The sequence below is a fragment of the Penicillium samsonianum genome (assembly GCF_028829775.1).
Source record: "Penicillium samsonianum strain IBT 33392 chromosome Unknown utg000010l_segment0_segment0, whole genome shotgun sequence".
NCBI classification, from domain to species: Eukaryota; Fungi; Ascomycota; class Eurotiomycetes; order Eurotiales; family Aspergillaceae; genus Penicillium; species Penicillium samsonianum.
Genome location: NW_026643268.1, coordinates 104,460 through 119,429, shown reverse-complemented (window position 1 = coordinate 119,429; position 14,970 = coordinate 104,460). Strand labels below are relative to the sequence as shown.

Genomic DNA, 14,970 nt, shown 5'->3' with positions numbered 1-14,970 from the left:
CCAAACCGGTCCATGGGCGGGTTTGGACATGTCCATCGATGGGTCATATGGGCTTTGGCGAGGTCTACTCCTAACCAATATATTTGAATCTTTAGTTTGGTCATTAAGCGGGTCAATTTCTGACTATGGCTGGAACGGAAAGTTACAAAACTGGACTGCTTCAGTGAGATGCTTCCACACTCAACTTATGGTTGGATCTCCTAGGCTCTATAACTTTCTTGCGGATAAGTGTGGTTGTTTTGAGCGGATGGAGGATATAGGTGTTGGGCACTAGCCTATCCTTTCGCTACGGGGCGGAATCAGACGCATGCAATCAACAAGAAAAAACCTACTCAGATCGCACTTTGGAGACATGACACAGAAAGCCTATCGATTGAGGTGCGTATTATCTCCAGCGTATGGGGACAAGGCCAAATATGGTTGGTAGAAATACTAAAACCACGAGACTTTTCGGTTAAAAGCGATGACATTGCTTCGCATGCATCAATATAGAGACAGCTTACTAGCTGGAAAATTGGAGATACGCACAGCTTCAGTACTAAGTAAAAATCAAGTCTCCTCGGCCATACCACTCATATGTGGCCTTTCCTGCTCCCAGGACCGCCATAGGACCAAATATGGTACAACAGAACTATCATTCTGGAGGATAACGCGTTTGGCAATTTTACTTATCGGTATTTTCTGGCCAATCTGAGGATGTCAGCTCATTCATTAGAAACGATATCCCCATGCAACATACAAGATCAGAAGAGTCATTGTCATGCATGTGGTGGCAGTGCTGGCTGTAGTTGAGAGACCCAGATGATCTGTTCGAATAGGGTGATTGATCTCCATCCGACACTACGAATTCGCGGTCTTCACTTGTTTCCGAGATATCATCCTCTGATGGCTCAGAGGTTGAAACTTGCGTTTCAGATTCATTGGGCTCACTGTACAAGGATATGATTTCGAAAAGCTCATTTTCCTCTTTCGCGGCCATCTTAGGTAGGAAATGTTGGTGCCAAATGAATCGACAAGAGAAGATGGACAGAATTTGTATTTTCCTCTTCAATTCTGGTACGACGCCCACTTATGTAGCTCAAGGGTCTATTTGATTATGCCTTGACCATGTCTAACCAATGTTTGAACGTCCTTAATAAGCATGTAGATGTCTCAGGAAGCAGACTTCCTTCAGTAAGCCAGTGGGTGCTGTAAAATTCGAGTAAGCTAGTAATGTAAAACCCATAATTCGATATTCAGTTCTAGACCCTCGCACTTTTGATACTGGTATGAGTCCCCAGTGATGCTTTACGTGGAGACGTGAGCTCGTTTTGTCTAAATGGCGATCACTTCAAATGAAGGATCGTGGCGAGAAATGCTCTCTCTTATATAGGTAGCGAAGGTTGGCTTGAAACTGGACCTACGGCCGTGTCTGACGCCAATGCACAACGCGCTGACGACATTCAAGTGTACCAGTAAATTTCAAACCTATGAAAATACTCTAGGAACTTGCGCTGGATCTTAATATCACTAGAACGGTTTCAACGTCAATCAACAGTAACTAAGATAAAAACGGTCAACCACGTCATCGACGTCATCGAGTTTCGGCTGAAATAGCGGTTCCCACTCCAAATATCGGTTTGTGGGTACCATGGTTGATTAAGCCCCGCACAATGGTAGGGATATTACATCTGGGGAAGGCCCACAATATCTTTCTTTTGCACTCGGCCTCTTGTCAGCCCCACTCCTCCGCATGCCAGAATGTCCCTTCCCGAGCAACAAGAAATTCAAGCTGCCCACAGTGAGAGCAGACCGTCATCTGTAAATGGCACGGACGGTGAATCTAGCGCGCCTGTCGACATTTCCAACGAGCTCGCAGGAAAGCAAAGCGAGCGCTCGGATGGAAAGCGCGAGCTGAAGGAAGCAGATTGCTACGAGGTCCTGGGCTACTCGTGGCCGCGATGGAAAAAATGGTCCTATCTTGCCGCTGTCGCGTTTGTGCAGGTTTCTATGAACTTCAACACCTCGGTCTACCCTGCTGCCGTCAAGCCTCTCTCCAAGGCGTTCAACATTAGCGAGCAACACGCTCGGACAGGCCAAATGGCCTATCTAGTTACCTATTCCATCGGTTGCGAGCTGTGGGCTCCTTGGTCTGAAGAATTCGGTCGCTGGCCTATCCTCCAGCTCTCCATGTTCCTTATCAACATTTGGCAACTTCCAGCAGCCCTTGCCCCCAACTGGGGTTCTCTTGTAGTCGCCCGTGCATTGGTTGGTCTTCCCCACAGCAAGCTAGCGTTTGACAACTTGCTAAACTAATGTAACGTAGGGTGGTATCTCTACTGCTGGTGGCAGTGTCACTCTCGGTCTTATCGCCGATATCTACGAGTCCGAGACACAGCAGTTCCCTCTTGCATTTATTGTCTTATCCTCTTGTATTGGTACTAGTATTGGTGGTGTGATTGGTGGACCAATTGCGCGCTGTAAGGAAACACGCTTTTCTTTCTACAGCTGTATGCTGTCATTTGCTTACAAATGTGTTTGATACTTAGTCCTTGAATGGAAATGGTTCTTTTGGATTCAACTCATCTTCGGAGGAGTAACCCAGGCCATCATCTTTTTCATGCCCGAAAGTCGTTCGACCATCATCATGGACATGGAAGCTAAGCGCCGCCGCAAGTCGGGAGAAGACACGAATATCTACGGACCCAATGAGCTTAAGGTTCCTCGTGTCTCCCTCAAAGAAGCCGGCAAGATCTGGATGCGACCATTCTACATGCTTCTGCGCGAGCCTATTGTCCTTTGCTTGTCCCTTCTGTCTGGTTTTTCCGATGCTCTGATCTTCACCTTTCTCGAAAGCTTTGCCATTGTTTACGAGCAGGGATGGGGATTCGGTACTCTCGCACAGGCGTGGGCGATCATACCAATCAACGCTGCCTACTTTATTGCCTACTTCAGCTACTTCCCCTGGTTCTTCCGTGACCAAAAGCTTCGTCTCAGATATGGTGACGCGGCTATTCCACCCGAGCGCCGTCTCAAGTGGCTGCTGTTTCTTGCACCACTTGAACCCATCGGTTTGTTCGGTTTTGCTTGGACATCCTTCGGCGACTCGCGCAATGTCCATTGGATCGGATCTATGATCTTCTCCGGGTGTGTAGGTGTCGCCAACTACGCGATTTACCTCTCCTCGGTTGATTACATGATCGCTTCCTATGGTGTCTACTCCGCCTCCGCGACTGGTGGTAACGCTTTCGCTCGTGATCTTCTCGCTGGTATCTCAGCCATGTACGCGACGCCCATGTATACAAATATTGGCAACAAGTGGCATGTGCAGTATGCAAGCACCATCCTGGCTTGTCTTTCCTGCCTTGTCGTGGCTCCCATTTATATCTTCTATTGGAAGGGACCGAAAATTCGTGCGAAAAGCAAGTTCGCTGCGACGCTTGCTGAAGACAGAGAGCAGAACAATGGCCGACGTGTCAGTAGGATCAGTGTTGAACCCTGATCTTGGAATATGCAGATGTAATGATATAGAAAGGATATGTGAAATCGCGCGCGTGTGGTTGCAATGCTCTGTCTGACATTAAGTAAAATTATCCAACACATAATTTGTCTGAAAAATGGCCGTTAAAGGGCCCCACTCTCTGCTTTGACATGACCTCGGCGGGTTCGCAATCAAATACAGAGTGGTGTAACAGTAAGTACGTCACTAGGCAAGTCTCTAGGTGAATAGATAGTTGGAGACCTATCTTGAAACTTAGAGGCTACGGGTTCGAATCCTGTCACTGGCACAATTTCCACTTATGAGACACCTACGGAAGAAAACCTATGCCTTGGCTGATTTGGCTAGGACCTGGGTGGAAGATCCTGAGTAGGGGTAGCTTGCTGTGGACGCAATAAAAGGCGGGAGGGGAAACCTGCCCTCGGTTTATAGCCTTAGCACACCTCTAAGCACTAGTCGCACAACTCGGGCTACTAAGTATGGAGTTAGTTCTCTGTGTGGTTGGACTTTGATGCGGTGCACCAGGAAGCATCGTGTCGGAAATGGTTTCCTGCTGCCATAACCGACAAGAATGCGCCGTTTTTCTGCACTCACGTCGTAGAGGAGCTCTTGTATTTGTCCATTTCTTCGATCTTCAATGCATCCCCGACGCTGCGGATGACTGAGATTATATACATGCGTCAAATCTGACGCCTGCTTGGAGTTTTGCCACATAGCACCAAACTCAGACCCCACTCGGGAGGCCTATTGGTCACTTGGGAAGACAATAAGGCAGGATCGTTTCAAAAGCTTGGTAGGGGTGGGGCAGAGTACCGAGGCGTTCTCCATGCAGAGGAGTATTTCATCGCCAGGTCGGAGCTTCTCCACTCGGACGAAGGTAAGTTCGCCATTTTATCACCCATGCGCGTGAAAGAAATCGAAAGCTGAAGTGCCAGATAGTACCGAGATCCATGGTATCCGCGTCGTGTGGGTGCCGTCAGCAATTTGTTGTCCAGGCGCGCCGGTGGTGTGTCTTTGCCGCTTTGGATCATTCCACAAGGTAATATGCAATGATCTCTCTCAATGAACGGCTGACGATCTAGGGCCTTCCATCTGAGCTGGTGTCACCTCGTGACACAAGCATGGGTGGGCCCGACCACATAGCATGCAATCTGGACCGATCTCCTTTCGTTGATCGCCAACACGAACGCAAGACTTCGGAGTTGCAGACCAACCTAAACCCACTTCAAGTGAATCCAGCTCCATATCATGGAACAAACAAACGGCGAAGAGTCTCGCAGTTTCAAAGGGATGAATGAATTGGTGAGCAAAGCTAGTCCAGCTCCAGTCTCCGCATGAGAATTGTTTGTCTGACGAGGGGTAACTGTAGGAGTGTGAGAACTATGCATGGGAGACCACAGATCCATATGCAGCTTGCTCATAATGGGTGTTAATAGCCGATGGACTTTCTGGAGTGAAATATTGGCTATACTCAGCTCTCGAAATCAGAATTATTATAGTGAGGATTCAGCTTGGTAATTCAGTGTATGATTAGAAAAATGGTTGTTTGAAATTCTATTCAAGCAATGTTTTGAGTCTTACGTGAATATATATTTTGTCAAGGCCCTACTGTATCGCTCCTGCGCATCGATTGGCAGTTCGGGCACGCCGGAGGGTAACGCTATTGTCATCCATTTGCCTGCTAATCCCTTCGACTACTGAAAATGAAGCATGACTGCAGCACCCCAAATTGGGTTAACTTGACCTCCAAGGAAATTCAGGCCTGCCAAAGTGAAATCTCACCTAACGTATTTCACATGCGAGTGGTCCACCCTATCCAACCCATTGAATTTAAATGTATTCATCTCAACCAAAACGCCATTAAATTAATTCAACTAAAATCGTCAGCTATCTCGACATCTATAGAATTTATGCCCTATTTCTCCACACCCACTACGTTTGGGTAAGGAATGTTAATCGCTTACTTCTTTCTCGGGGAAGGCGTTTTAGCTCCCAATCACTACCCTAGCTCGGCGGAGAGGTAGGGGTAGTGATCCGGATGTAGAGCTTTAAATTCATTCGGTCAGATGAAGACGGTACTAAACCAGCTGCTCCGAAACTATTTTTGATATTATCGACCGGTGGTGCCGCAGCGGTTCTGTTGTGACAGGATCCACACTAACGCTTTTAGGACTCCGACCACCAACTGCAGAGACAGTTCAATGGCGAAAAATCATATAAGGGCTGTGAGAACCAAAAATCTTGTTAATTTTGACTGTGTGAGACTTGGAGTGCGATTTAAGATATATATTCCATGCGAGTAAGCCCTTTCTAAATCCATCTGGTCCATGGCACGACGTGCATCAACACTCACCGTTCATGCCGAAACGCAGTTAGTTCTGCCGATAATGGCCGCTGCACCAGACCCAATGTCGATGTCCACCAACCGCATCTGCCTGCGCCGATTAATTCCAGATGATTTTCAGCTTCTCTGTTGCCTAAACAACGACGAAGGTGTAATGGCATATCTAGACCATGAACCACCCTCAGTGGAGGAAGTCAATTTCGAAGTTCAGGACATCATTGACTACTACACCAGATGGCCTAAGTTTGGCCGGTGGATTGCCGAGAGCCCTAAAGGAGAATTTCTCGGCTGGTTCTCTCTTGCAGGCCCTGAGCAGGAAATGCCTGCTACGCTTGAATTAGGCTACCGACTCCGTCGCCAATATTGGGGCATGGGTCTTGCAACCGAGGGTACTCGTCTCCTTCTTGAGTATGCATTTTCGGATAATCCAATGGTGGAGCGGGTTATTGGAACCACGATGTTTATTAATGAGCGGTGTCGGCATGTGATGGAGAAATGTGGAATGAGACATGTAAAGACGTTTCATCTTAGCTTTGAGGACCCGCTGCCTGGTACTGAGCATGGCGAAGTGTTGTATGAGATTACCAAGGAAGAGTGGAAGAAGCAGCATACCTAATACTGTCTGCCACCCTGAGCTAGCGCCTGCTACGCTAGAAAAATATAACCGTACAGTTAACAATTGGGCACTGTAAGTTTCACTCGGATTTCACCGATTTTGGTTCCTAATTATCAGCAGATGGAGGATTTCCCGTAACGAGTCCACAGACCCGAATATTCCTAACCTGCCTGTTCCGACTCCTGAACTTTTGAAACTTTTCGCAGAGTTTTACATCAAATCGTGTAAAAGAATTCGGTCTCATTATTCAGCTTGTAATCACTTCACCAGCTTTACGTCGAAGTGGGAGCGAGAAACTTCTCGATCCCTTCCCAAGGAGGTCAAGGACGATGTTCTGTTGTGATATGGGGCTGGTGCAGATCAGGAACCAAGCCGCACCATCGGAATAAATCCCGAGGTGTCTATACAAAGAACCAAGTTGATTTCCAATCAACTTGGACTTTGTGGTGTATATATAGCCTCATGTTTCCCGCTGGATAAATCAATAATATTATACCTCTGAACTACAACAGTTGGTGTCTGGGGCACAGGTTTGGCACTAATCATCGGACCCGGCGCAGCAGGAGGCGCGATATTCCACTCACCTTATCATGGACAGCGAACGTCTCGAGCTTATGCGTCCTGCTGTTGGCCCGCAGCATTGATTTGCAATATCTCACATAGGACAGGTTGCATGGGTTGAAGCGGCAGGACCAGAAATGGTGTGTAAGCCATGGCTTTGCGCGGAGCACTAGCGGGGTCGCTGGTTCGGACTCACTCTAGTGCGCTGTCAACGGTTTTCTGTCCATCATTAGCTTATAGATCAGAGAGGTATTTTATAACTCACATGTCCTAAAGGTCAAGAGAAGAAGACACGGGAAAGGGCTCCGTGGTTGTTGCGCTGGTGTATATTGGACGGAATGCACGGATCAGGTTGTTTCGCATCATCTTTGAAGTCAGTTGAATTTGGACAGTACCTTGCTTAGATTTACATACCTGCATAAAAACTGCTCTTTTACATCAGGGATACGTATATGCAGGGGCCGGACAGTGAATCTGCTGCTATGGTGGAGAGAGATGTTCGCATAGATACTTTGACCAGCTACAGTAACCCTAATCTTGTTTTTTGATCGGCTGGTATGGGTGGCATAGTGGACCTGGTGGGAATCTCTCACAAGAACTTTCTAGCTTGCTGGTCCACGATGTATCCATAGATGTCAGTACAGTGGAAATTCCAGTAGGGTCAAAGGGAAGAACTTATCAGGTACCTCAAACGCAAGGCCTGCTCGACTTTGTGTAGCCGAGTGATGGAATTGTAGAACCAATTGCTGGGGGTAGAGGACGTATTTATAGGCTTCTCGGCTCCTGTCGCGTATGTGCTCTGCTAGGTAGCAAACGTTGATAGACACGATGCCTATCCTAAGTGAGGCCTGTTGCAACCCATGCCTTCGTTCTACCGCAACTATTTGCAGCGAAATTCTTGGTGGCATTTTAGATGCCCACCGAGAGAAACATGCTAGAGTCATATTGAGAATGAGTGAAATTGAGTCGGATAAGAAACGTTGGCTCACTGTCAAATCTACGGTTTTCTATATTGAGGCACTGGAAGCTATTCAATCTTTGATTCTACCAAAGCGCGCTCACATTTTCATCACTAACTGACACTAAGGATCATGGATCTTTTTCCTGGCCGCGCTTGAGTGTTGGTTGTCATGGCACTCCGAACTGGAGAAAGTAGTACTTTTGGGCGCGAACGGTACCCCAGGCATGACGTGTATCTTCATTTTTGTTCAATCAGGTCGGTTTCTGGTCTATATTGGGATTTTCTACGGAATATTGCACGGGAAAGATTGCGAATATTCGTATTCGCAACGGCACTAGTGCTGGCTTGGCTTGTCTGGCTGTGTCTCGATAGCGATTTGGCAACTTCCATGCCATGAATCCGTAGTCGCCACGGCATTATGTGAATCGGGCCGGTTCCACGGGTTCTTGTTACTAGCGCGCACTGCGCCACCGAGCTCGCATTGCAACGTTAACGGCCTCCCGGGTCTTCCAGGAAGACAGGAAGAAACCACGCGAGCATTGTCTGTCGACTGTCTTGGACCTTGAGCTGTGTAAAAACAGCTGCATCCTTTCTCTTTTTTGCTCCTTCTATATAGAATTGCTGGGCATGGGATCTTGATCGAACCCCATGGTCCCAGAAACATCTCCCAGCATGCCCGCCGCCCTCTAGGCCATGACATCATGGTGCCCGCGCCCTCGCAGCGACAGCTCGCCGCTATCTCAGTCACGGAGCGCGTCTGCTCTACCATCTCGCTGATTGGTACCTTTATTATCATAACTAGTTTCATCTGCTCGCGCTCATTTCGGAAACCGATCAACAGCCTCGTCTTCTATGCATCTTGGGGCAATATGATGGCTAATATAGCCACGATGATCTCGCAATCGGGCATCCACGCTGAGGCTAGGAGCCCTTTGTGCCAGGTTCAGGCTTTTTTGATTCAGTGGTAAGTTTTTTATTATTGGTTCAATGGGTGCTTATAGTCTAGTGCGTATCTAATGGCGGGTAGGTTCATGCCCGCCGACGCTTTGTGGACCTTTGCCATGGCGTGCAACGTTTACTTGACATTCTTCCACAAGTATAACTCAGAGCAACTGCGCCAGATCGAGTGGAAGTATATGATGTGTTGCTACGGCTTGCCCTTCATCCCATCCTTCATATATTTTTTTATTCACACCCAGACCCGAGGTTGGGTCTACGGTTCCGCAATTGTAAGACCACCTATAGAACCACGTACCCTTTCTTCAACTTCTAAAAAGTCCTAATATTCATTGTATAGCTCTGGTGCTGGGTCGCATTGCCCTGGGACTACCTCCGCATCACTGTATTCTACGGCCCTGTGTGGTTCGTCATCTCCCTCACCTTTACCATCTACCTGCGCGCCGGGTCCGTCATCTACCAGAAACACCGCGAGCTGCGTAACCTCAGCGGTATCGAGTCCCTCGGCTCTGACACCCAGCCCGATGCCCCGCTCGTCACACACGCCGGGATCCAGATTGCCAGTGAAATCGCCTGCTTCGCGCCAGTGCACCGGTCCCTGTCGGTCAGTGATGTCCCCGCCCGCAGCTTTACGGCCTCCTCGTTTACCCCGTTCTCCGTCACGGTCGAGGGTGGCCCGATCGATCCCTTCAGCATGCTGCAGAACTTAGAGGAAAGCTCCGAGCCTATCCAGGACCCGAGTCACCCATGGCCGGACCCAAGTCTGCTCCGCTCAGAGGTATCTGCCAAAGCGGCGCGGCGCGAGTGCGGGGAATCATATACGCAGCGGCGGAGGGCGACAGAGGCGAGCTGTGCGGCGTGGGCGTATACGAAATATGCGATGCTGTTCTTCATCGCACTGCTTGTGACGTGGGTAGGTGGTTACACTCAATTAACTCAATTCAATTCAACACAGCGTCCACGTCTAATCTAGTACAGGTTCCCTCCACGGTAAACCTAGTATACGCGTTCGCTCGCCCCGACGACTACTCGTTCGGGCTCTTCTATGCGTCGAGTTTTGTGCTTCCTTTGCAGGGATTCTGGAATAGTATTATTTATGTGTCCGTTTCGTGGCCGGCATTTAAAACGCTATGGAGGAATCTGCGGAGCCGCTCAACAAGGTTGCGAAATATTTGAGAGCGAATTGATGGCATGGTGGGTGAGGTCTGGTTGGTTTCGCGTTGGCCGCCGCCTGACTCTCGCAGGTGATGGGGGCTGACATCGAGATGGGGAGCTGATATTGAACTTTGATAGTACCAAGGCCACATATCATGTTGTCTTTGAATGGGTCAGTTGACATGATGAGAGGAATGCTTTTTCTCGGATTCACTACGTGCAAGAATCAAGAGAGAACGTGGAGTCCCATTTATTTTGTACGCACGGTGTTAAGGATTGGACTCTCGTCAATGATGGGAGATGGCAGCTTCGACTGACTGTCGTAAGATGAGGCCAATGAGCCACAGCGCTTACATACAAACCGTTAACGGCACGTGTAGCCTTTTACAACTGACAATGAGCTGTGCAGCCATCGTGAACATGAGTATCGAGCTAATTAAAAATTCCATACGAATCGACGCATGACCTCACTGCTCAGCATATTGGCCCCCTAACTCAACTTCCTCGAGGTCTTGCTACCTATAACAGCGCTACGGAATGCTGTCCACGGACAAATTCTAGGTTTCCTATGACTGACAACGCGCCAAAGATGAAAATATGGAAACCATCAAACGAGCCAGAGTCTGCGGCAGCTTCTTTGTAATGACGGCCTCGTTTACGGTGTTTCGCCCATGACATGTCCATGTCAACGAGCGTATAGGATCAATCATGAGATGGTTATTACAGTAATTGGTAGGCTCATGAAATGGCAAACTTGCCAGTAATTCTTGCGCTGCGCAGATGGAGTTCCACTTATATGCGCCCAGCGTCTAGTTGACGCTGGAACGATCATATTCGCCAGGGACTTGGTTATGGCTAGGTATGCCTGTGACTTGGAACCTGGCCTTTCAGCACGGCAAGTCGCCCTCATGCGATTCTCCAACGAATAGTGGCACGGCTGATTTGGGTCTCGGCGATCTAGTTTTTCCTGTTGTACCAATAATAGAGTCTACTAGTCTACAAGCAATGCCCTAATGATTCACCTGAACTAATATGCTGACATTTTGACCCAGAATGACTGCCAAACGGCCGAGTTGTAAGGACCAGCAGTCATGAGCCGGTTAACAGAACGGCACAAATGTTTCAATTCTTGTAGATGGTAGAACACAGAAAACGCTATGAGGGAATTGGTTTAATAATCTAAAAGTGGCTGGTTTCGATATTCGAGCCAATTCGCCGAGTCTTGGTTATATAACACTATATTTGCTCGTTAATCTTTAAGGACCAGTTATGATATCTAGATAGAGCCAGCAAGGTGATAAGAACGAGGAGCGTCTCAGTCATACAGCCGCTCCTCGTCCGCAGCAGCACACCTCTGGCACTTCTCTTCTGGCTGTGTTGGTGGGGAATCAAAATCTGACACAGCGTCTGTGTCTATATCTTTCCTCGCGATGATCTCTTCGTACCTGCTCTGTAGCAATTGGGTGGCGAGATGCATAGTGGCCCACTCCCTGGGGGAAATGGTGTCGGAGATCAAGATGTGGTCGGATAGCGTTTGTAGGTATTGAACTGTATCGTTGATCATTTTCCTACTAATTTTTATAAGGCTTGGGGGTCTCTTTCGATTCATCAGTTGTGAGCGGCCCGGTATTTGAGAGGTGGAGTATGAATGTCGGCGTCGCCTTCGTGGGAGGGTTGAGGATTCGGCTGCTCTCTTTTTCGCGTTCAGAGGGGGCAGGTCTTGGCTTTCAGCCTTTATGACGCTTGGAGGCAACGTAGAGGCCCCTGAGCTAGCAAGAGAGGTACCAAGGGAAGTAACTACCTCTGTAGCTACAGAGCCAGTGGACTGGTCAACAGGCGGTTGTAAAACCTGGCTTGTGTGGCCGGGATTCCCCTGGCCAACGACCCGACGGAAGTTTTCCGACGATTCATTGCCTTCATGAAATAGATTTGTTAGCCGATGGATTCCTCGAGAAGGGGATCTAAAATAACGATACCAGTTTGCCATGCACGTCCATTGTGACCTTCTGTGTCTGGGGTATTGGAGCACTTTGATACCTGTGACAGGTTGTGATCCATGGTTGATTGCCTTCGCTAGTGATGGTGCTGTACTGGCAAGTTATTGGAGAAAAGGAAGGACACGAGAGCATCGACCGTGAGGACAATCATGACCTTTTAAATGTTTGGGGCTGAAGCGGTCATGCCCACCATATCCACAGTCAATATTTTGCGGGTTACCAATATCAGCACCGGCTCCTAGGAGGACTATGGATGTCAATATGTGGCCACAATTGTGGTGCGTACACCAACGATCGAATCAATGATGTTTTAATCCAGTCGTCATATCCACATGGTGCTGGAGCCACCAATCGATTTGAAGTATATTCCCAGGAGCAACATGGCTGCCAAATCATTGTTGCTCATGAATAGGAACGTGTGGAAGGGAGTTCCATTTCTCACGCCTTGGGGGTTGTTAGAAGGCGATGATTCAGCCGCGCCGCGCAGCCACGATAAAGATCCGACTGGCCAAAAGTCTGTTTTGTGCTTCCAGGAGCACTGAACGCTATAGATTCTTTGATCATAATCCGCTGGTATTGTGCCGATATGATAGTATCTTTTGAGTGTTCTCATTCCAGCACCTTTGGCGATGTAAGGGTAGTGAATGGTGTCAGAAAGTTGAATCAGCGTTGACATCAACGTTGAACATAAAACACCATTGAACACCAGCAGCATGTTGTTTTCCGCCCATAGAAAATATCCATCTGAGCCATGTTGGTTTCCTTGCCAATAGTGGGACTTTCTTAAATTTCCCACTCGAAACTCGTTTCCTAATCGGCCGCGTTGGTTCACCTAACAGTGACGGTTTTGTCATGGCTTAGAGACGCATCCTACACTGGCTTTTAAACACAAGCTCAACAAGATAGAAAAGAGTTGACTACATCTTTCTGGGGGCTGTTGGGTAGGTTTTCAATCAACAGCAAACCGTAGTTTCCTCAAGTATAGCGGAGTGAGGTATCGCAAACAGACCAAGGCAAACTACGTCGGTATCAGAAATCTTCCGTCGGTGTTCGTCCAAACTTGAGAAGTGTTACGCGCAATAATGACACATATTAAGGAGGATAATAATATAGTAGCAGGAAAGTAAATCCTGGGAACAAACGGGTGATTTCCGGGGATCCGTACTGAGAGATCAGACACTTCTGTAGAGGCCATCGGCTTTCTATGAACTTGCATCAGTGGGATCGGATTGGTTGCTACCTATACCATATTAGTGCATCTTATGGAAGCACATTGGACCTGCAGAGATCAATCAAAGTCTCCCATAGTGGCGTGATAGATGAGGGACTCTCGAAAGAACACCTTGGGCTGCATATTCATGAAATGGACCGACTAGTGAGTTGCCTCGAGAGAATCACGACACTCTTGTCCAGCGCCTTCCTCTGGAAACTTTCTAGGCGTAAAGTTTCCTTTTTATGATGGTAGTTATTTGAGGGAATATAGCTTGTCGAGGTTCTGAAAGAGCCAAGGTTCAAGGCCGCAAAAAACCAGCGCCTTCGGCCTATCATCAAACTGAGGTTCGTAGATTAGATAGTACTGATGGAGCAGGGTAATAAATATGACTACACTTCTAGCGATCGATATGCTTCATGGTGGGTTCTACAGGCATCCTACACCCCAACACTCCACCATGTATACCCGGCCCTCAATTTTAAGCCACGATGACACGGAATAAGGCTAACACAGGTCATTAGCTTTCGGCATAGTTGTGAGGTGGGTCTGGTGAGATGTTGAAAGGAAGTACCTCACAATTCGGGAGCTTATCATTTCGGAATTGATTGCACACATATTCTGAGCCCAGATACGGCAAGACATATTCGTCAGATACCATGTCTAAGTTGGTATCAATTGGGTTGGTGCATTTTGGGCTGCGTTTTTGTCCTCAATAAATGACCATGCTTGCAAATTAATGGTCTCATCGGCGATGCACCTCAACTTTGATCAGACGACTGACACTCATACTTCGACATTTGCCTCCCCCACGAGCAATCCGAAGTCTCCAGGAGATCTCAATAAAACTCTATAAAGGCCACTGCTTCCGCCATCTTTTTGCTTGACTTCACGCAAGCGAGATACCGCCAGATACGTGAACCAAGAGCAAAAAGCGCACACGACGGAGCAAAAATTATCTTCAAACTTCCCAAGTTCGCCGGACAATAAAGAAAATGCGTTTCTCTCTCATTGTGATGCTCGCGAGTGCGTATGCACGGGCATCCCTCGGTGGCACTCTTGAGATCATTGATATTGATAATCAATGCGCGATATGGTCCTATGACAATCATGGCTGCACGGGGTCTTCAGCATTCTTTAGCCAACTTGATGGAGATGACTGTTCAAGTGAGTAAATGCCTGGCATGCAAATCAAGAAAAATATACTAATGAATTTGTAGGGTTGGACAAGGTCGCCAACAGCACTCATTCAGGTTACCCTTTGCGTGGCGCGGAGGCTTGCGGCACGGAAAACAATTCGGCAGCTGCATGGGTTAAGGTCGAAAAAAACGGGGTGATCACCTTCTACAATTTTCAGGGAGACAAGTCGGCATGTACATTGGACAATGGGCTCAAGCATGGCAGCCGGTGCACTGCCTCAGACCTGAAATCCTCCACCGAGCCATCCTCCACCGAGCCATCCTCCACCGAGCCATCCTCCACCAAGTCGTCCTCCACCAAGTCGTCCTCCACCAAGTCGTCCTCCACCAAGTCGTCTTCCACTAAGTCTTCCTCCGCTTTGACGACGCCGAACTCTTCGTCATCGGTTTCGAAGTCATCCTCGACTACCTTCCAGACCGCATCTACTTCCGATTGTTCTGCAGCCTGATAAAGTCTGTAAACAGTTAAAAAAGTAGCATCGCTCTTGGGAT

The 14,970-nt window shown here is 48.1% G+C and overlaps 4 protein-coding genes across 4 annotated transcripts; all 4 read left to right on the top strand.

The window, feature by feature from the left end:
* Positions 1-1,740: 1,740 nt before the first annotated feature.
* On the top strand, positions 1,741-3,481 carry N7471_013685 (major facilitator superfamily domain-containing protein; the record flags this gene model as incomplete). Its single annotated transcript, XM_057286403.1, has 3 exons — positions 1,741-2,247; positions 2,306-2,459; positions 2,529-3,481. 3 exons carry the CDS (start codon positions 1,741-1,743, stop codon positions 3,479-3,481), a joined length of 1,614 nt encoding a protein of 537 aa, XP_057128882.1.
* A 2,384-nt stretch (positions 3,482-5,865) lies between these two features.
* N7471_013684 (GNAT family N-acetyltransferase) lies at positions 5,866-6,438 on the top strand (the record flags this gene model as incomplete). The annotated part of the gene is made up of 1 exon (XM_057286402.1): positions 5,866-6,438. The coding sequence occupies one exon, from the start codon at positions 5,866-5,868 to the stop codon at positions 6,436-6,438; it is 573 nt and encodes a 190-aa protein (XP_057128881.1).
* Positions 6,439-8,508: 2,070 nt separating this feature from the next.
* N7471_013683 (uncharacterized protein) lies at positions 8,509-10,093 on the top strand (the record flags this gene model as incomplete). The annotated part of the gene is made up of 4 exons (XM_057286401.1): positions 8,509-8,924; positions 8,988-9,189; positions 9,258-9,830; positions 9,896-10,093. The coding sequence occupies exons 1-4, from the start codon at positions 8,662-8,664 to the stop codon at positions 10,091-10,093; spliced, it is 1,236 nt and encodes a 411-aa protein (XP_057128880.1). The 5' UTR covers positions 8,509-8,661.
* A 4,181-nt stretch (positions 10,094-14,274) lies between these two features.
* Positions 14,275-14,927, top strand: N7471_013682 (uncharacterized protein; the record flags this gene model as incomplete). Its single annotated transcript, XM_057286400.1, has 2 exons — positions 14,275-14,446; positions 14,500-14,927. 2 exons carry the CDS (start codon positions 14,275-14,277, stop codon positions 14,925-14,927), a joined length of 600 nt encoding a protein of 199 aa, XP_057128879.1.
* Between the last annotated feature and the right edge of the window lie 43 nt (positions 14,928-14,970).